Source organism: Oenanthe melanoleuca, chromosome 3 (genome assembly GCF_029582105.1).
Source record: "Oenanthe melanoleuca isolate GR-GAL-2019-014 chromosome 3, OMel1.0, whole genome shotgun sequence".
In the NCBI taxonomy this organism is placed as follows: Eukaryota; Metazoa; Chordata; class Aves; order Passeriformes; family Muscicapidae; genus Oenanthe; species Oenanthe melanoleuca.
The window spans coordinates 51335165-51358136 of record NC_079336.1 but is presented as its reverse complement, the minus strand read 5'-3'; the positions used below and the strand labels follow the sequence as shown (position 1 = coordinate 51358136).

Below are 22972 nucleotides of genomic sequence, written 5' to 3'. Positions count from 1 at the left end.
TTGGGCTAGTTACCTGACTGCTAGGTATTGATTGAGTAATACAGCCTCAATCCACTTCTTAACAAGACAAGCACAAAATCACAGGTCTTGGATTTCAGCCTTTTAACTGCTCAGGCGTTTTCTTACCCTACACCTTCACAATCTATGTAACTATTGCAATCTATGTTACTGTTATTTAATGTAAACTACCAGTAATTCTTTGAGTACCTGACACATAGGAACTTCTTAAGAAATAGATTACATTTTAACTAACAGTTATTCTGTTTGCTTAATATATAAAATTTCTCCACTATTCCTTAAACACAATGCTTAATCGATATATTATACTTGAGCAGATAGTCTCTGCACAGATTACTACATAATAATATAAATATACATTTACACACTTACTTAAAATTAACATGTTTTTATAAAACACCACAACTTTTAAGACAATAGACAGACAGTGAATCCATTGCCAGGAATACTGCTTGTGCATGCATCCTGTTACAAATGAACACACATCGTTTAAGCCAGAGCTGTCATGCATCAGCCAAGTTATCTTTCATACAGGAGTACCACTGAGATCACACGCAGAGAAATACACTTTATCTCTACTTTCACAACACGCCTGCACTTACCACCACTCAAATACAGGAAGGAAGGGAAGAGTTATCTGTACTCTATTGAATTGTTGTCTTTGTCAAATGCAGCTTAACTTCAGTGGAGTTCAGCTATAATGTTCAATACTTCATTGACTATAATCACAGTCATTCCATGCTCCCAAAAAGCCAGTTTATGTAACATCACATGTAGCTCAATATTCTCCATGACAAATTCTAGCTATTCTAATCTAAATTGTTATGTGTGTTTTAAAGCCTGAATATCTTTTACTTTATGAACATATGTCTTTGCAGAGACGACAGAAAAACAGTTATCCTTTTGTTTTTTGTTTATTTTTTATTATGGAATTGAGTGTCTTAAACTTTTAAAAAGGCTTGTGAGAGTACCTTAGATGCAGACAAAATATATGTGATATCCCAGAGAGCACATATAGCACTAGCACCCACATGAAAAATAATCACATATACCTGATACTTAAATGCAGAGACAGATCTACAGCATGCAATAAAGGTAACTTCTGTCCATAATAGACCTGTGTCATTATTCACAAGCCTTTAAGAAGATTTCTGAGTTCATGTTCCTGAAATTTTTACTTCTCCACCAAACTACAGCAATTCATCTCTTTAAAGATCTTGCCTCCCCTACATGCCTCACAAACCCAAGCTGCAAGTAATTTCTCATGTTTTCCTGAATCAAGTTCTGCATCAAAGGAAAGTGGCTATTAGCAAGTTCTGTACCAAGGGAAGGTGGCTATTAGCAGATCACAAATGTCATTTCAAAAGAATTTACCGGGGTTTCAAATAATTTCTCCATAAAGGCTGCAGAAACTTACAACTTCTTTCCCTGAATCTTCTGATGAGATAAAGGTATTATTAAGGCACCTTCTTTCCATATCTAAACAAAGACTTGGGCACCAAGCTCATTCATTTTTCCCTATGTAAACTCATTTGTTTATTACATTATCTCATCCGTCTATATCTGACAGAGTCCAGCAGAACAGAAAGCTTGAAACCAGACCCATAGTTACAGAGATTTGCCTTACAACATTATCTTGACAAATCTTGCCTAATTCACTACCTAATCTGCAGGCAAGTCAGTGTAACATCCTAGTTGCTTCTACTGTCTCCTTGTTTCACAGTCTTGTTTTCAAGGAATGAAATATCTAGCCTAGTGAATATTCTGGGCTTAAAAAGTAAGATTTATGGTTTTTCAGACCTCATCTTTGAATATATAATGTAGGATTTCTATAGCAAATAATTTTCCAGTCAATTTCAGATTGAGTAGAGATGGGGGAAAGAGCATCATGGGAAAAAAAGAGAGAGAAAATTACAGAAATATAAAAATGACATAAGCAGCATTAGTTTTTCATACTTTGATGTAAGAAAATAAATTGCAAGGCCAAAATCTAATAGATTTTTAGAAAGTATAACAAAGTCAAAGGATTAAGAGTAAAATCCTCTTGAGTTTGGTTTCAAATGTGAGCATAACAGTCAGTCTTCATCTGCTATATCCTTCATGCCAAACGCTGAAACACCACAGACCAGTGCCTGAAGGACTCCAAAACCACTACAGGTGCATCTAAGCCTGAATTTTTCTTCTTTGCTGAAGAAAGTCATACCTGTTTCAAAATTCTAAGCTTAACTACATTTGTATGTAAGCTAGGGCTTCTCTCATTCATGAAAAGAGACCACATTAGGAAGTCAGATCCAGAAATGCTGCAGGCTTACAAAATCTTGAAACAGCATCCAAGCTCCCAGGAGTGCAAAAGTAAATCAAGTGTCCACATAGGCTCATCATGCCCACTAGGACCTAGATATTCTTTTAAAACAGAGCTGTGCCATTTTCACCTAAATAAAAACTATTAAATTCTAACGAAAGTCTTTAAAAAACAAGTATCTACATTCTTTTAAAATGTTCACAGTTCTCTGCTGATCAGGTAACTTTATATATGTTCCATATGCTGCAGAGAGTTTAAGGAAAAGCACCACAAATACTGCCTCTTCCAATTTTCAACATCTTCCTCAAATCTCTACAAGCCAAAATTGAGGCATGCTGAAAAGGCATTTAAATCGTGCTAGCCCACTTGCCACATGTACTGAAAGGACTCTCCACAGCGTATGCAACCTCAACATTTACCTCCAGGTCATGCATAATTGCAGTTCATATACTCAACAGGATAGGCAGACTCCCCAACAACAAGTTGTTTGTCATGAGTGATGCTATGGAGGGAAAGAATCTTCTGTTGGCTCAGCTTCAGATCAGAAAGTACAAAAAAATCTCAAAGGAAAACAGCTACATTATATTCGATTTATTGAAGTTCAGTGACAAGATTGCCAAGTTCCTTTCAAATAGAAGTACACAAATCTAGTGAGGTAGTAAGCATGAACCACACCTATTCTCTGAAGGTAATGGAGATCACACACAGCTGCTCCTTTCACAATATTTGGGGTTTGCCATGCTACACAAATGAAACATAACTTTTCCATTTTACAACATAAACTCACATTTTCAAAAATTCTGATCATATCCCGTGTCCTTGGAAAAACAAGAAAAGAACTGAAGAAACTGAAGAAACTTCATTTTTCCTCTGAAAGCTTTATGACATGTGGCAACCTACCAGTTGTTAAAACCCAGTCTCTACAAGGAACCTATTTTAGATCTTACCTACCATCCCTGCTCCCCAAAAAACTATGAAGGGAAGATTCCACTGGGAGAGAGGGAGAAGAAAAGTATGGGAAGAGCTACAAATGTGTACTGGTGATGTGTGTTCTAGGAGATTTGGTTTATATCCCTGTCTTTGCAAATTTGGATGCCTTAAGGCTGATCTCATAACACAGAAAATCTCAATTATAAGAGACCATTGCTTGGCATTAGGTACTATCTTTGCCTTATAAATACAGAAGCCAAGTTCCAGATATTACTCTGATTTCTTGGGCTATTTGTTTTCCAGAAAGATAGAAATTAAATTAGTTGGGAAAAAACTAATCAGCAAACTTTACACAATAACATTGGGAAATCTTTCTGCTGTTTTGAGTACCTTGGCATGTGGCTTTCACTACATCAAATCTGCCATGTTCTTATGCTTTCTTCCCTGACATTGTAATCCTGATGTATGGAATATTTTACAGACTTCAGTTTCCTGACAGGCATGCAGAATTTTCTGCACTATCTAGATAAGTCAAAGGAAATTATTTTAGGATGAAAACTATCATTTTGACACTGTTCCACTATGAGAGGAACAAGGGTTTCCTGCTCTTATCTTCTCATGGGTTTACAAAAGTCACAATCATACTTATTTCTTGAATTCAGCTTATATGTACTTCAAAATGAAAGCTGGAAATATGCTTCCTTTTCCTTTCACAATAGCAATCTTTAACTACTATCACTCTACCAAAGTACAGCTGCAAGTAATATTTTACAGATGCAATTTCTTCACAGAAAAGCTGAGCTATAAAGTAAATTAAAACCATGTCTTTTTAACTCTCAGTGAATATAGCTGTGTAATCAAATAGCTATGGAAGACATTGGTAGCTGGTTTATAATGCCAGTTTTGCCACTGAAAACTTCAGTTCTATGTTTTTGTATGTTGTATAAACTTGATTTGCCTGGAGTATAGCAAGCTATAGACAAAATATGGCAAACATGTAATACTCAAAAATTTTGAGTTTTTCAGAGTAGGTCTTAGCTTCTGACTTGTTCTAGATCTGGGTATTTCAACTTCACTCCTAGCAATACTGAAAGTATTGCTCATTTTCTAAGAACTCCACCAAGTAGTACATGATTTGTGAATTTTCACACTCATACACATCTAATAAAGCATCAGAAATATAATTTTTGAAAGAAACCAAATAGTACAGAGGACTGATCTATAATTGTCCAAAAGGATTTATATACATGCTTTTCAACTCCTAGGACACTGGTCCAAATTTCAAACTACTTGAGAAGGAGAGGGAAGGAGTAAGCATTTTCACACTTTTTATTCAACCTGTTCTCCTGAATTTTTTAGTATTAATTTGCTCCAGAAAACAAAAGGAAGCATTTCTCAGTTATGGAGACTAGTCTAGCCTAGTCTTTCAACATGAAAAGTATATTGTAACATTACCAATATTTTTTTCTCATTACTATTCTTTCTTTGCCCTGAACAGTATTGGTCTCAATTGTTAATTATATAATCCAGTATTCAATTACATTAGCTCTTTCTTCATGACTTCCCTTTACTTAACAGTACCAGGGTATAAGGCAAGAAAATAAAGCCTCTAAATTTGGGGCAGTTAATCTCTCTATTCAGTTCTGAGCAAGCCTCTTTCAGAAGAAAAATCAAAGTACCTCCAACTTGTACTCTGGAGTTCTGTATGAAGTAAAACAATTCTGTTAATGCTTGACAGAGCATCTCCCTAATCAAGCTACGTGCCTGACATTAACTTGTGCAGCATGTCTCAGTGGCTTGGGTTTCAGTGGTAGCTTTCTTTTTTGGTAATGTTCTTGAAATGCCATATTGAGTTAGAGAAATACAGTTTTAAGAAACTTCTTAGCATAAGAGAGCAGCAAAACTTGCTTGTTTCTCTACAAATATGAAAATCTTTAAGTGAAATGGGGGGACTACTGTGTAATACTACATATTTTAGAGCACAAAACCACCAAAACTCTCTCAGTGTAATTAGGAAATGTAGATTTTGGAATTCATGTCTAAACATCTGACGGAAGTCTGCTCAGACAGAGAAAAAGGAACAAAAAGGGACCAGCTCTTGGTATTTTTATTTATAAATTCTATTAAGCCCTCAGAAAGAGTTAAATAATTATTTTTATTTATTCACACTAAATATTGCTGTTGTAGTTTAATTCTTCATATGTAATCTATTGTATATAATTTCAAATAAATTTTAAAAAGCTTACTTTGAGGAAGCCAAATCATGATAACTTCATCACCATGGTGAAGAGTTTTACAGCCATTGAAGAAACATGAAAGCAGTTGGTTACCCTGAAGATGCTGCTTTGAATAAAAGCATTTCTGCACATAAATGTAGCATAAAATAAAACACAACTGCACTTGAACTAAACAGTCATGTAAACAGCAGTTGCTTACCATTTGGAAGCAAGTCTACACACAAAACTGAATATAATAATGTTTTCCCTTTTGTGATAGGGAACAGTTAATCACAGATTACAGGACAAAGAGGGGTAACAGAGAGCATCCATTTATAACAGAGGTTGATTTTGGATCCAAGCTTGTTTTATCTGGCATATCAGCACTACTACAGGAAACCACACTCAGATTAGAATGCATAAGGTTGAAAGATTCACAACGTTATCAGATTTCCCATGCAGCACGCTGTTGCTCTGGGCAGCATTCTAAGACTGGTAACAAAATCCAGATGCAAATCTAGGACATTATTTTTTAACCCTTATTTAAATTTATAACTTCCTATTTATGTTGTTCAAATATCAAGTTTACAAGAGTTTGTCATCAAAGGCAAAAAAACAGGCTGTGACCTGATTTAGAAGGCCACTAAACTTCTGCGTCCTTCATGCATTACTTGTCCTTCTGGGGCCTGACTCTGCAAACACTGAGCATTCCTCTAAAACAATAACTGGATAATTTTCAAAAATCCCATACTGAGCATGTAGAACAAGAGCACTGAAAGTGTACCACTCTTAAATAAAGGACAGTATTTCTATTTACCCAACTCTTTCTACAGCCTGCTTCACCATTCTCTCCACACCACTGAGAATCTCCTTAACACAAATACCACATTTTAAAACCACATCTTCACCATGTTTCTATTTTTTTAGTCAGCTGATACATGTGGGGCTAATCATCCACATTCACCAGGAGTGGAATAACAGAATATGTGTGAAATATATATGCATCATGGCATGCATTGCTTAAGAAGTATCAGCCAGAAGAGTTTCCTTGGAATACTGTGCTTGAATACTCCTATCTGGGAAGGAAACCTGACCCAGACTCTCTCAAGTAGATTAATTACAGATTTTAAGGAAAACAACAATCTCTCATCACACGTTTCAAATGATAGAATGCAACAACAGACTATCCAGTATCATAGAGCGTCTGACTTCAGAAGTGTTATTTTTCAAAAGTACATTCTGGCAAGAGAGCCTCTTACTTTAAAAAAAACAGAAACAAAAACAAAAACCATTAAAAACACAGAAAAAAACCCACAAACCAAACAAAAAAAACCCAACCCTATCACTTCTGAGGAAGACAAAAGTTCATGTACAAATATATGTTTTTCTCAAGACAAAAACATATTTCCAAGAGAAGAACTACTTTTGTTTCCAGGCCTATTAAAATAATCTTATTGAGCCTCTTCTATGAGGCTGAAGACTGATGCACAAACAAACTATTCAGGGTCTGTGCACCTCATCTTTCCCTTTCAGGTCTTGTACCAAGTAAGCTGCCATATCCAAGGACAAGTTTGTCTGTGGGCAGAAGACATGAACCTGCTAGATTAAATAATATTACTAGAATACTAGAATTAAGTCAGTATTCTGTTATACACCCACTATATCAAAACCACGATGTACTTATCTAAACAGCAGTGTACAGACCTCATTTATTAATGTGGAAAGAATAGTTTAGCTCACCTTCCAAGTTCACATCTATTCTACACAGATACAAAAATTTCAGTCTAATGGAAATTATGCAGAAACATTTCATGGAGGAAGGGGATGAAATATAACAATAATACTGGAACACAAAAAGGCCTCATCTAAGGGTGGGAAATACTATCTGTCTGAAGTCAAGAATGTTCTTAAGAACACTATTTTAAAAAGTGAAGTGCCGCAGAATAGCTACAATCTCCTTACTTGTTTCTCCTTACAGTCTCTATTGCCACAGCTAGGTCATGTCTAAGGGCTATCTGTCTGCTTTAAACTACATGCACTTTATCTCAGTCCTACACCCATAGCCTAGTATCAAAAATACAGATTTACTCAACATTGTTGCCAAATTCTGAAAGCCTTAGACAATTAATTTGGTTGGATTTTTAATGCATCTTGGCAATATTCAGTTATTCTAAACATTATATATGTTGCATCTTAGGTAGAACAACATATACTGTGATGAAGTTTACGTTCTCTGATGTACAGTAGAGCACACCAGGAAAAAAAGTTCAGTTAAAATTTTAGTTAAGAGAGAACATCCCTTAACTAGAGATAAAATATGTTAGTATTTCAGGGGGTTTTTAAGAAGAAAGCTACAAAGATATTCAAAAGAAAACACATTTTATGTGCTTGTCAATTTAAAAACAAATAAATAAATTTAAAGAAAATATACTAATTCACTTTCATGCTAATTATTTCTCCTAGTGGAAACTAAGGATGAGAAGTATCATATCTTAAAATCTCTTTAGGTCCAATAACCATAAATACATTCTTATACAATAAATCCACCTTAAAATCTAATAAGGTGTCAGATACAATTAGCTCTGCTAAAATACATTAATCTGAATTCTTTTAGAATAAGCCTCTAAGATCTTAAGCTTAGTTCTTAAGACACTTTATCCAATAAAGGCTGAATCCTTTGCTGAAGTTTCGCAGCACTGGTAAAAATTTCAAGAATTATTTGTACATAAAGAATTATATTATTGTTTGGCATTACTCCTCGTCAGGTTTTTCATAAAACATAGATACACTCATAAGTGCATATGTAGGAGTGATTAATGTTTATGAAACAGAACAGTGGGATTCCAGAAGTACCATATGATGACATGTCAATATTTTGATCCTCACAGACTTAGAGCAGCTGTTTCCTCAGCCCAGCTGATACAGTGAAAACATCTCAAATTTGACACAGATAAAGTTTAATTCCTAACAAAAGAGACTGGATCTGTATATGTAATTTTAAATAACTTCCCCTTGCATGCCATTTCCAGGATTAGTTTATCTTAAATCTTTTGTTTACTGTTAAGGTGCTGCTGTAGAGTCAAATGAGCTGATTCAAAGATAGAAACACAGCCTCATTTAAACAGGAAACAACACTAAATGCTTCTTAATAGCTCTGTGTAGCCACTCACTCCCCAGTTTTCAACTACAGCTAATGCTTCAGTTTAACAATTCATTCTGACACCCCTGGGACCCTCTGGCCCCTCTTGTTCTTCCAGACATTGTAGAAATAAATGGCTTGCACACAAATACGTTCAGCAGAACAGTAAAACAGAACAAAATGTTATGTTCTGTTTTGTATACTTCTTCCATAATGACATGGAGTTGAATTCTTGCCACGGGGAAGCCAGTAAGAATTTTGCTGTAATATCAAACACATCTAAATTTTCTCTAAAATGAGTACATATCATGCAATTTTACTCAGATATTTCAACTGACAGCCATAAAGGAAAGACCAGGTAGTGTTTGAAAGAAAATTGTTTCATTGGATTCTCTGTGGATTTGGTTTAACAGGGAGTACATAAGTTCAGTTCCACTTCCAGAAAATAATTGTAGAGGAACTGTCATACTGTAGACAGATGCTACATTTTTTAAACTAATTCCAGAAGTGATTTAAACGTCTGCTATGCAGAATATAATGGCTTTTTAACATGAAATTTAATAATTACTTGAGTTTGTTAAACTGATTAAGGAAACTAATTTAATCTCATTCTATATTGTCTTAATAATGTTGACTCACTTTAAATGATGTATTACAAAGATACTTCGGTCAATTAATGGATTCATTCATCAATGGATTTTCAGATAATTGGAAGTATTTATTTTCATACCTTTCAGCTAAATTTCCTTTTAATTCCCAGAAACTACTCTACACTGTGGGACAAGAGTAGCTTAAGAGAGTGCTCACCTTTTATGGACCATGAGTGAAGCCATGCACCTGAGCAGTATAAAGGCTCCTAGGGGCACATTTCACCCTGGGGTCTGTCAGCTTATCTTAGGCACACACTGCTCAGCCACCCAGCTTCTTTGGCACAAATTTGATTGAGCCCATGCAACAGTTGCTGAGAAGAAAACCCTCGCTGTCACAACAGCAACATCAGTGCTGTTCAGCGTAGAGTAGAGAAGCTTGCATGAAAACCTCACAGAAGCCTCCCAGGATCTGAAAGGAGGCCTATGGGGAATCCAGGGATGGACTCTTCATCAGCAAGTGTAGTGACAGGGCAAGGAGCAATGGGTTCAAAGAGGAGAAATTTAGTTTAGATAAAAAGGAGGAATTCTTTACTGCGAGGGTGGTGAGGGACTGGAATACATTGTCCAGAGAACCTGTGGATGAACTAAATCCCTGCCAGTGTTCAAATCCAGTCTGGATGGAGCATTGAGCAACCTGGTCCCTGCCCATGGCAGAGGCATTGGAACAAGATATCTTAAAAGTCCCTTCCAATTCAAGTCATTCTGTGATTGTTACAGCAGAGGAAGAGAGGCAGCACTTGAAGTCCACATAATGCATGTTACAGCAGGAGTTGTTTTCACTTTGTAACAACTTACACAAACCTATACTTACATAAACTACAAATCTATTTAAGCCTTACTTTTCCTAACTTATTCGAACTGTCTATTCAGTGACACTTTCTGTGCTGTCCTTCGTAATTTTTCCAGGCATAAGTCTTTCCATGAAAATATTTACAAATAAAATTGAGGAAAAGTGAGACTGAACATTACTTGCATGAGAAATGTGAAATGGATTTGTTTCCCAAATACATAGAAGGAAGGTAGATGATTAAAGCACAGTCTATGTTCAAGCCACAACATATTTCCCCACTTTTGAAGTAGACTGCCTACAAATTATCCCATCTTCCATAGAGATAGTGAGATACACAGGAAAATTGATGGTGATGCCTTGGGTTTTAGCGTTTATATTTTTCAGACTCTTTGCCGCTTGGTATATAACTCTGAAACTTCATATTGGGTGTTAGTAAACTGTCTTCACAGGGTGGTTAAACAAAACAATCCCTTCCCAGCTAGTGAATCATGGACACACATCACCCAAAGCATAAACAACGCTGAGGGAAAGGGGGCAAGCCAGGGGGCTGAGACTTCATGGCCTGGGGCTGTGGTTGGAACAATTGACCCCAATATGCAGATGAACCAAAACTTATAAAACTGTAGAACTTATGACCAGGATCCCCCCTGGATTTGATTTGGGTGTAGCCCCGGCCAGGCTCTTACACTGCCCAAGGTGTATCCTTTCAATAAATACTTATTTTATTCCTTTTGTTCTGTGTAGTCTCTGTTCCAAGTCAGCCTTTCCAGGCATCAATGGCCTATAAACTATTGTCTCTAGAAATGGAATTCCTGATCAGTCATAGCAGTTTAGTCAAAGCAGAACACTTGCTACTTACTTAATCTTTACTAACTGAGTTGTAAGAAATTAGCTGTTTAACTGCATGCTGCATTTTCTCATGTTAACTGAAGAAGAGCAGACCACTATAAGAATTACAAAAAACATTACTGAATAACTTCTAACGTAACTAATGGTCACATCTATCAATTCAATTTAGGACTCACTTAATCCCAGACAGGCATATAGCTTGTCAAAACCTTTATGATTTTTTCCATAAACTGAGTTCTTTCCTTTTTTTCTGTGATATCACAGTTTGTAACACTCAGACATATTCTCAATTGCTCTTCTGAAAACCCAAGTTTACTGTTACAGCCCTTATTAATAAGCCTAATATTCTTTGACAGTTTTTTTCTCCATATAATATGAACATATTTATCCATGTCTTTACTAATTCTATACTTTAATATGTCTACAAATGTGTTCAGTTCTAACTCTACAAGTTTATCACGGGAGGCCTTTCTAAATATGAGCATCATATTTGCTTTCCTTTATTTCTCCTCTAATGAGGCTGTTCATACAACCTGTTCAACAATCAATTATATAATGCCATTACTTAATCAGCATTTTCATACCAAATTCTTTAGAGCCTTCCGTAAGCCTTGAATTCAAATACCTGTTACTCCTAGAGCTACTGAGCTGGAAGCACCCCTCAGCTTTAATTAACTTGTATCAAAGTTGATTTCACAAACATTTTCATGCTAACATCAAAACCTATACCCAGAGTTGATAACTTCATAAATCAGCTTTTCTATCCTCCTGTATCTGCTGTTTAGATCAAAACCCCAAGGATATTATCTGCCTGTGTTTTCTATAATGCTAAACACAATCAGAAATTACTGTGTACCTTTTATTTGTTTGCTCATCACCACAATTTTTCTCATTAACTATTTTATACACGTTATCCATACCACTCTCTGCCTACGTGGCACTTCTATCTTAGTCCCAAAGACCCTGGAATATAAAGGCAAGGTTTCATATCAGCAAAGGTTAATCCTGAAGCAAAAAGCTTCATTTTTAGCAGTAATCTCACAGAATATCTAATTATTTTTCTTTTTCTTCTTACAAATAGGCATAAATAGTCTTGCCTCCCAAATTTTCACCCTGAAAAAGTGCATTGTGTTCCTCAATGTTTTTTAAAACAAGCACTGACAAACACTGATATGTTTCTGTAATCTCACATGTATCTGTAAGGTGTGTTCAAATGAAAAATCACAAATTATTAAAATAAACCCCAGATTTTATAGATAATGAAAAACAGAAACATTGTAAAAACTATACACACGAAGTATACACTGTCCAAGTAATATACTAAATCAAGCACCGATTTCTCTCTTACTTGTGGCACATACGCAATTTTATTCTTTTGAGTAATATTATGGGACTTAATTGAGGTACAGGCAAAAAGCAGACTGGCAGAACAAGAAGATACATAAAAAAATTTGAATTAAAGAAGTTTTAAATAGATAGTTTTGGGACAAATATATATTGCAAGTGCAAGCAAAGTACTTCAGACGTGTGAGTAACATGAAGAACCAACATATTAGAGCGAGGTGTACCTATAGATTCCTTTACATATTATTCTCTAAGAAATACAGCCAAATTTGAAACCATGAGAGTACCAACCCTGACCAAAAGATAAGGTTTATCCTCAATGAATAGACAAATGACTCATTCTAACAGCTTGAGTTCCACTTTATTCTTGTGAGACAGTGTCTCATTTCCCCTAGAACTGACTCAAGCTCTTGAGGCAGATGATGATGATTATTGTTATTGTTGCTTTCCCATCACTTTTATATGCCACAGAAGTTCTTTCACCAATTAAACTATGAAAGTCACTTTTAAATAACTCCTACCAATATGGCAGGCAGATTCAGTACTTCTTCTCCTCTAGTTAGCAAGCTATGAAGTAGACACAAGCATTTAACTATAAATTTTTCTGGCAGATGACTGTCTTACTCTCTATGTCAAAGCTCCAGTGGGGCGAAGAAGCTGAAGCTGCATGCATAATCAATGATTATAGGACATGCATGTAAAGGCTTCCCACCTACTCTGAATTTAGAAAATATTTCTCATATTTACTATATCAGCATACCAAAAGTGACACTTAACAGACCCTAAGTCTGTGCAACACAGAACCTTAATATAATGGAACTTATTTAGAAGGCTGTATCCAGCTGTAGAAAGACATTGTGCTTAAAAGATAACTCAGTCTGCATATTACAAATATATTTTTCAATTAAATGCGTGGGTGTTTTTCCCATGGTAAAGAAAACCTTCTTGTATGAGGGCTCAATCATGTTTAAGAAGGAATGGTTAATAGAAAATAATCTCCAACTGTACCAAAATCAAAAACCAATGAGAAATGTATTCTGGTTTATGCCATGAAATACATGCAGGAATTGCTACATTCACAATTGGGGTTTTGCCACAACTGTCATAAAAATTGACTAAAAAAGTGAACCACAGGGATAAAATAGTATCAACAATTGTTTTTGTCTGGTAATATTAACGAATCCAGTAGTGTCAGTGACGGCTTAAAGTTAAACATAAGAAATGTACTTGTGGTGGTCTGCAATCATGTTTGTGTTGACATGACAAAAATTCATGCATAATTCACACATTCAATTAGATGTGCAAGTGCATCACATCCTAATCACCAGCTCTGGGACTTGCACAAACATACTTGTTCTATTCCTGGTGGTTTCACATACCAAATTTCAAAAGCCCTGTATTTTTTTACCATGTTACTTTGAAAGGCATGGATTTCTTGGTTCTGTAGATCTCTGTTGCTTTCAGAGGAATCCAGACTACTCACATTATCACCATTTTGGAAGTGCTCAGAAAATGAACAAAATATTTATCACTGCCACACAGTATTTTATCACATGTATTTAGAAACACTGTGATATGTAAAAATAATGCTATTTGTTCCTTCTCCCAGTCTAAAAGTTATTCAGCAACAAATACACAGCAGTAGTTCTAGACTCCCAGTGCAGGATAAACTCCAGGAAAGTTAATATATAATGCAATTCTTTACAGTAGAGATTACCCAGATAGAGATTACATTTCTGTGGAACAGGATTACAAGGTATTGACATTAGTATAGAGTAATAAATTGCCACATTCCACATCTCCCATCAAAATCTAAAGACAGCCTGAGTGAAAGTAGCATCAAAAATTCTCAGGGTTCATCTAAGTAACAGGTGTGTATGTAGGAAAACAAACTAAATCCTCCATCAACTCTCACTATCACTGGAAGTGTGCAGAAAAACAGGAGTTCTGATTTCTTTTTCTTGCACCTCTAGCTCCAATAATTAGTGTAGGTGAACAATGAGAAGATATAGTAATTTGCCATTAAAAACAATTGATATAGCTATAAAAATAAATTTTATCTACTATTTTGTTCACTTTTAGGTAACTTTCTTTTTTATTCTGTCTTAAATCCATTAATCATAATGATGGTACATACACGTCAGTTGGGACAGAACAGGCATTGTAATGGTATTTGGATAATCCACTCTGCAGGAATGTTCATTATTCCTGAGCTTTCACAAGAGTTCCCTGGCATAATACTGCTACAGCTGCTTTACAGTTTAATGTTATTACAAGGTCTGATTCGAAGATAATGTCTGCTAGAGGAATCTGGCAGGGAGAAGAGTTCTATGAAAATCCTAGTGACGCTAAGGTGCAACAAATGGAGACTGAACTGCTGAAAAAAATGTGAGTAGTAACAGTTATTTGTTTTGAGTGTTGCAAGAATCCTGAGGGATTTCATTATTTGTCAGTACAAAAATCACACAAATTCAAGTTATTTTTTCTGGAAATCTTATAATTTTTCTAATAAAAATAAATAATAAAAAAATCTAATCTCAACTTTACCCACAGTAAAGAAGTGGTGCAAAAAACCCTTTTCTTCAGAATCTCTCTTATCTACATCTTCAAATTGAAGAAAACATGAAACTTCAGAAAAACAGAAACTAGGAATTGGCTATCAACAACAGTAACTGGTAAAAGAGAATAAATAACGTAGTCATCAGCAGGAGCCAGCTCATGAAATAGCTTTATTGGCAAACACAAGGAATTCCCTTTCCTATTTCAAGCACACGGATGGAATCAATACAAAGTTGTAGCAAACATAACATTTTGGTCTGAATTTTACATCTTTAAGCAAGATATGGTCTGTATGATTGCTAGTGTGGCCTGAGTTGCCAGTGTGTGACATATGACCTCACATATTCTAGGCAGAACTGTTGGTTAGGAGGAAAATATTCAGTAAACAAGGAGTTATTATCTATGAAAAAAAGTTGGGAATAAAAGGAGAAAATTAAGTATGCACAGTGGTTCACATTTGCATGTATTTGTGTCCTACCACCATTCCTGACCTGTAAATATGAGGAGTCAGGGGCAGGGGAAGAAAAAGAAAACAACAAAAAAAGAAAAGAAAAATCCACTCTGTACCAGGAATTAATGCTGCCTCTTATTCCAAAATACTATAATCTCAAAAAACTGTCAGTCCAAGTAGCTGGATCAGAAATTAGAACATGTGTGGGTGGATTCCTTCCTCCAGCCTGAATTAATTAAAAATTATTGTTTGCTGTATTATTTTAAAGGGGATTTTTGGAACAGGTTAAAGAACCACTGTTCTGACTTTAGAATTTCAAGCCTAATAAGAATGACTCATATAAAAAACTTGGAGAAAAAATTAATAATAAGGAGGTTAAATATAAAGTGCATCTTCCCATCTTATGTTCTTATTTGTTGCTTGAAGAAATTCACACATTCTTGTACAAGACCTACCTCAGCTTTGGCTGTGGTTATTTCTAGTTAAAGCATGTACACAAAAAACTCATGTCCCCTCTCAGTCTGGGCAATTCTACCTATTTCTAACACTTTAGGCTGGCCCTTTATTATTTCTCACATTCTAAACCTTAAACACATTTTAATTCCCTCTGCTTTCACTTTCTCAGCCAGTTATTAAACTATAAGAAAGCGATATGGACAACAGTGTTAAAGTGAAAAGCTAAAAGCAATCACAACGTATATTTGAAAGCAGCATCTTGGGGCTGGTTAATCCCTACAGATCAGACAGAAGTAAATACTTTTAAAGGAGTTGCTAGAACTGGTAATGGTCTTGTATGCATACATTTAAATAAATAATAATTTAAAAAATCATAATTTCCAGATCACCAAAAATTTATCTGCCAAAACATTAAACAGCATACAGACTGACTGTGAAAAGGGAACACACAGAATGTACTATACTGCAGTACATCTTCAGTGAACAAGGCTTGTTACTTGTTATAAAACCTGAAGCTGGATTAAGTAAGTCCTTTAAAAAAACAAAAAAAACCCCAAAAACATAGGGTTTTGCACATTCTAAGACGCCAGCCCTCCACAATGGACATATTCTCCTTCATATTTTTGAAGCCAAAGTTCTACACATGTTGACTTACATGGACTGAATGAGTTATCTAATGGCTAAATTCTACCTTTCTTCCTGTAGAAGATAAAGTACTTTGGGACTCTTTCTCTTAAATAGCCATTGATTTTCAGTGATCGCATCTTAAAGATTTTTGCATTGTTTTTATGTTTTCTGATATTGGGCAACAGACTCAAAATTTATTTAGGTGAGAACAAGCTGATAAACAATCATCTAAGCTTTGTTTTCTCAGGAAAGCAGAATGCAAATTTACCAATTAAATCTCTTACAAGATCTGTTCTCCAAACACAGCACACAGAACGCTTTGAATGTTTAAATGCCATCAGCCATGATGGAAATGCTTTCCATTACAAGATTAGAGCTTGGTTAGTTAGCTACAAGATTAGGTGTTGGTTAGTTTTGAAATTGACCTTACTCCAAAGAAATCCTTTGAAGAAAGAGGAAACTTGAGTTTTGCTTTAACAGACTACATAAGCAAAGCATTTGGGGAAATAATGTCAGGAAAGACAGAATCTAAGTCTACACATTCTTCTTTCTTAGGACCTGAAATACTAAACTTATATCCTATTAGCCTTGTCTCTTGACTTTTCAGAGTATAGGGTACAATATACACACAGGTTTGTACGTGGGAAGGAATCTTTTAAGTCCTAGTTGCAATGATATAACACTGAGAACACAGTTTTGAACTAAACTCTCTGGAAACTTGTTTAAAAAATGTACACCTACAGAGAGACTTAAAAATATTGACCTGCCTGACACCATCCACTGCCTAACAGACGGGCACTAGTCATCATATCCTGCTGATGTTCACCCCTCGTTTCTCTTTCGAGTGAGAAATCTCACTTTGACTTTATAAGCATCCTATATACATCACCTCTAGGAGTCAACTTACACTTCCTTCCACACATGCTAAAAGCACCTGTACTCCATGAATTATCTCCACTGATGTCAGCAGCTGACACTACAGATCAAGTTACTGTGCAGTATATGTTCCTTAGCCCTGTCCCTACTATTCACACCTTTCACAGACACGTGGCTTCCGTTCTCTCTCATAACAGATAAGGAGATGCTTTTATAAATCAGTGAATTCAACATTAAAAAAAAAATTCATTCATTTCTAAATTACTACTGTTTTGCTTTTCTCCCATTCTACACGGAATGGGATGAACCAAGGAGCAAGATTCAAAGGAACATTACACAATACTTCAGTCAGTTTACCTTAACTGCATGTTATGCACACCTTTAAGAAACACTGTTGAAAATGCACATGCCTTTCTGGTTCTGATTCTTCCTTTTTATGAGAAATTGCACTGGTTTCAGCTGGGGTAGAGTTAATTTGCTTCACAGTGGCTCGCATGGAGTTGTGCTTTAGATTTGTGTTGAACACAGTAATGATAATGCAGAGATGTTTTTGTTATTGCTTAGCAGAGCCAAGGCTTTTTCTGCTTTTTGTACTGCCACACTCGTGAGGAGGCCAGTGTTGTATAGGAAACTGAGAGGAGACACAGCTGGGACAGATGACCCCAAATAACCAAAAGGAGATTCCATACCATATGACATCATGCTCAGTATATAAAGTGGGAGGAAGAAGGAGGACGCATGAGATGTTTGGAATGATGAAGTTTGTCTTCCCAAATAACTGTTATGTGTGATGAGGCCCTGCTCTCCTGGGGATAGTTGAACACCTGCCTGCCCATGGGAAGCAGTGAATTAATTCCTTGTTTTGTTTTGCTTGCCTGCACAGCTTTTACTTCACCTATTAAACTGCCTCTATATCAATCCATGAGTATTCTAGCTTTTACCAATCAGATTTTCTCCTCAGTCCTGCTGTCGAAGGAGAGAGTAAGGGGCTGTGTTAGGTCAATGGCTGGTGTTAAACCATGACAGAAATTCTGCATGACCATTTAGTGTTGAAACAGCAAAAGAACAGATAATATATGTAGGAAAAAAAAAAAAAAAAAAAAAAAAAAAAGATCCAGATTGAAATTAACTCCAGATTTCTGACCACAATAAGTCTTCTAACAATTTAAAAAGGAAAAAAAATTAACCACAAGACCAGAAACAAAAAAAGAAATACAGACTGTTCCCATCTTTGAGGTGCAAAATGTTCTTGAACTGTTTTGTTCTATAAAACAACATGGGAATTCATTGTGATGTCTCAAATACTGTTTTTCAAAGCATTGCAGCTCTGTTACATAATTTTGTCCACAGACATCCAACTGGTGCTAACAATTAGTAAGCAATACTTTGTATCCAACGTTATGGCTATTACCAAATAACATTTAAGCTGAAAAACAAAAGCTGTAAGTCTAAAGATATAAACCACAGGTCCACTAACAGTCTTGTACATGTCAAAAATCCCCCAGGACTTCAGCGAACTCAGACTTTCCTAACTTTTTGCATTACAGAGGATTCATTACTTCTTTGTCTGTAGTGGGCAAGACTGTGACATCTACATAGTGCTAGCACCTCCTAGCAGCTGCAACAGATCTTAAAAAGAAATTTAGAAGACAGTAAATGGCATAAAAATTTGGCAGGCCAGGACTTGAATTAAACTGTTAAGTTTAGAGGGTCCCATCACCACAATAACATTTAATTAAAAGTCCTAGGATTCCTCATTGAATGACCAGAACTCACTTATAATATCAGTGATGCAGAATATGAACACCAAACACACCCACTTCTAATTTAAAAGTGAAATAATTAACATATCCCTTCACTGTTGAGGTTAAAGGAAACCATGATACTGCATAAACAAAGGGACATTTCTAAAAGTGTCTCTGTGTGTATGTGTGTGTGAGAGAAAAAAAATACTAAAAGAAATGCCGCATCAATATTAGCAAAAAAAAATTAATTAGAAAAAAAAAAAAAAAAGAAGGAAAAATCAGCAAGAAGAAAATGCATTATGTACTGTATTTTAAATTCTCTACTTTTAAAATCCCAGTCTTCAATGTTTACCAATAAGCCATCATCTAAACACAGTCTAATTCTGGATGAGTTTTTATCCACACAGACATTTGATCAAGTGCCATTTATTCTCACACAGTAAAATTCATTTTAAGGAGTCAGCTGCTTGAGACTTTTTCTCATGAAATTCAGTGCATCAGGTTTTCCAGAGTAAACCCTAAACCGTAAAAATTCCTAATCCATAATGTTCACCCTATCATGTGACATCAGGGTCACAGGAAAGATAGCTGTTAATCCACGGGCTTGAATTAATTTTATTTTGATACACCCACAGTATCTTCTAACTGAATTCATTTCAGCAAGGCAAAAACATGGTAAGAGCCCAAGGAATACTGTGGGCTGAAGAATGATTTAAGGATTTCCTACGAGAGCTGAGAAATTGACTAAAGTTTATTTCACTCATACCTGTACAACACCCTTTTTGATCTTTCCACAGAACACTAACTGAAAAAGCAAACAAAAAAGAAACAAAAAAACACTCTTGTAGTGTCAGCACCTAAACAGTGTATAATGCATGATAATGGTATGTCTAAGACATTTACTACCCATGCAGGATACAATTGATTCTGTTCCCGTTCCAGTCGTGGTTAGTTTTTAACAGCAAGAAAAGCTTTGTGACGGGCTAAGTGCATCAAATTGCCACCTGAACTAAAAGCAGTCCAGGCAGCCCACACGTGTTCCAACACAGCCTATCAAGCTTCCCCTGTCACAGAGATGCCAGCAGACGGGCACACCCCGGCTGGAGGAGGGATGCCAGGAGACCAGCCCGCAGCGCTTGTGTGACGCTCCGGGGACCGGCTCGCGTCGCCTACACGATTCCCCCGCCCGTCCGCACAGCGCTGCCCACCCGCGCTGCTCCGCACCGGCGGACTGCCCTCCCGAGTGCGGCACCGGGAGCGGCCGCGGGGGCGGGATGTGCGCGGCCCCGCAGCGGCCCCGCCTCGGCCCGGCCACCGAGGTACCAGCGGGGCTGCCCCGCCGAGTCCGCTCTCTGCAGGCTGCGGGTCACTGTCGCGCTCGATCCCTGTCCCTTCATCCCTCCCGTGACCACGAGGACTCCCGAGCTGGTGGCCGGGCCCCCTCCCGCTCCGCGCCCTCCGCGGTCCCGGCCGGGCGAGCCGCGGGCTCCCCTCTTCCCTGTACCTCGCTGCGGCGGCGGCGGTGACGGCGACTGGCCTCGGCTGCCGAGCGCCGCCAGCAGCAGGAGCAGCGGCAAACTTTCCCGAGCCATGGCTCCCGGCGGGGCAGCCCACTCGTCCCGCCGCGGGACGGCCAGCCGAGTGAGCCGCAGCCGCCGGCAGAGGAGAGAAGACCCCGGTGCCCCGGGCCGGGAGCAGGAGAGCAGGACACACCCCTGCCCCCCCTCACACACTCCCCGCCCCGCCGCGGCTCCGCGGGCCGCCAGGAGCGAGCGGGGCCGGGGACAGCGGGGGGCGGTGAGGGGCGGTGAGGGGCAGCGAGGGGCGGTGAGGGGCAGCGAGGGGCAGCGAGCGGTGCCAGGGACGGCGAGGGGCGGCGAGCGGTGCGAGGGACAGCGAGGGGCAGCGAGCGGGGCCGGAGCGCGGCCCGGGAGGAGCCCCCAGCCCCGCGCGTCGGGAGCGGCCCGGGGCGCAGCGCGGCACGTGCCTGCCCGACGGGCGCTGCTCGCAGCCGGGAAGCGTTCTCGCCTGGAAAGGTGCTCGCCGTTTAAATTAGCCTTTGTCGGGTTATCTGACAGAGGAGAAAAATACCTATGCTGTGCCGGGGTAAAAAAAATAGTTTTCTGAGAGGGCACTTGGGAAACGAGGATTGCGACGGAGTTAAGCACTTTTTTTTCTGCCGTGCCCCGGAGTAGTATGTGAGGTAGCCAGGTATGACAGGGAAAGAATCCATATTTCTGCATAAAGGAAAAATTAACCTTGCACTAAAGTAAAGTGTGGGTTAAAAACTATCGCACAGTTCTCCTGAAAAAAAAAAAAAAATGCTTTAAGAAAGTCCATAAAAACAAAGTTTTGTCATGGAACAGCGAGGCTCCCAACCTGTGTGTGAGCACACAGGAAGGATGTCATGGGCTGTTACAAAGAGTGAGCTGGGCTTAATCCACAGTATATACCTGGCATAAAACCAAGATTGTGCTGGTATCCCAGTTCTGACTTGGATGGTCATCTTCAGAAATCTTGTACCACTGCACTTCAGATTGAGCTTCCCTGGTAATTCACATCAAGATTAAGCACTTTTGTGTATTTCCCAACATAAATACTTCAGTATCTATGTGCTCATTGATGGGGATAAGTATGCATTTGCTACAGTGTCTTTTTCAGCATTTTCTATTGGTAAATTTGCCTGTCACTCCAAACCCAACATTCGAGGAACACAGAATTTTGCTCATAATAAACTGTTGCATCTAGCCACATCTAGCCAATTTATTTCTCTCTGTCATCCAGCTCCAAGCAGACTCATTCTTTCTCTTCTGGTGCACTTAGCCCATCACAAAACCTCTCTTCTGAGGTTTCTCCCAGAATGGCCAGAGCTCTGCTGCTGGGTCCTGTTACTGAACACTCATTGCTTCCATAGCCTTTGGGAAATTGCTCCTCCAGCATAGGACATAAGACAGCAACAAGAATGCTCTTGTATGTCCCAGTCTTTTGTCTCTTGCAAGTCACTGGAAAATACTCAAATCCTCTTGCCAAAAAATGATGTATTTGTGATCTTCTGCACTTCTTACTGAGAAACCCAAGTTCAAGGCTTACCTTGATGATTTTCATCTTGTCAGCTGTTTGCTTTGTTGTGGAAGTATGCATAATCAGAGAACTGGGAAGGACAGAGAGGGGGATGGTGTTTACAACTCTATCCACAATTTTATCACTATCAATATTTATTTAGTCTGTAAGGTGTTTTCCTACAAACAATAATAGTTGCTAGTTTGTTCCAGCTGCTTCTCCCTTTGCAATTCCCTTCATGCAAAAATTTTTACTTCAAGGAATTGCACAAATATGCAAGAGGAATAATCTAGTGAATTAAGTTCAACAACTCCAACCCAAGTACATGTGAGTAACTTGAAGAATTTAGTGCCACTTTCATACTTAGGGATCTGACTACATTAATACAGGTTTGATTCTAATAACACATTTATTGGTTGAATTTGGTCAAACAGTGGCTGCTGCAGAAGAACCATACTAGCATGAGTTGCTACTCCCCCAGCTGGAGAAATTCCTTCCAGGACTTCAAAAGCTGCAAGTGCTGTGGATGAGCTTCAAGTAATATTCCAGAAGCAGATTGTAGAAACTGGAAGTGAGACTTGAAGGCAGGAACTTCTGCTGCTTTTTGTTAAAGTCTCATCAGATTCGAGCTGTCTGCAACGTATCTCCATGAATTTGAGATCAAGAGCAGATTCATTGTACTTCCCTAAATATCAATATTACACCAATATTAAATACAACAGATTATTTTCCTGAGCTTTTATTTGAATCAGTTTATCCTGCTGTTGAGCCTGTTTGGTCTTTAATGTGAGGATATGTTGTGATTACTCAGCCTAGTTTCAGTTTAGCAGCACTGCTGGTATACTCAGGTAATCCTAAATCACCTATCAGAGCCAATACTGACTAACTGTGCACCAGAGATACAAACTTTTAATACTTTGAGGACACCAAGATATGCCAGGAAGACCTGCTGACTCATTC

General features: G+C 37.8%; 2 protein-coding genes across 2 annotated transcripts in view; one reads left to right on the top strand and one right to left on the bottom strand.

Moving 5' to 3' along the window:
* Positions 1–20636, bottom strand: part of LAMA2 (laminin subunit alpha 2) — a 330175-nt gene extending 309539 nt beyond the window's left edge. The window contains exon 1 of the mRNA XM_056488060.1: positions 20457–20636. Within this exon, the coding sequence (XP_056344035.1) occupies positions 20457–20544 (88 nt within the window). The 5' untranslated portion in view covers positions 20545–20636. The remainder of the gene's footprint in view (positions 1–20456) is intronic.
* LOC130250846 (vesicular inhibitory amino acid transporter-like) overlaps positions 20543–22972 on the top strand; it is a 53199-nt gene continuing 50769 nt past the window's right edge. Inside the window, exon 1 of the mRNA XM_056486959.1 lies at positions 20543–20988. Within this exon, the coding sequence (XP_056342934.1) occupies positions 20543–20988 (446 nt within the window). The remainder of the gene's footprint in view (positions 20989–22972) is intronic.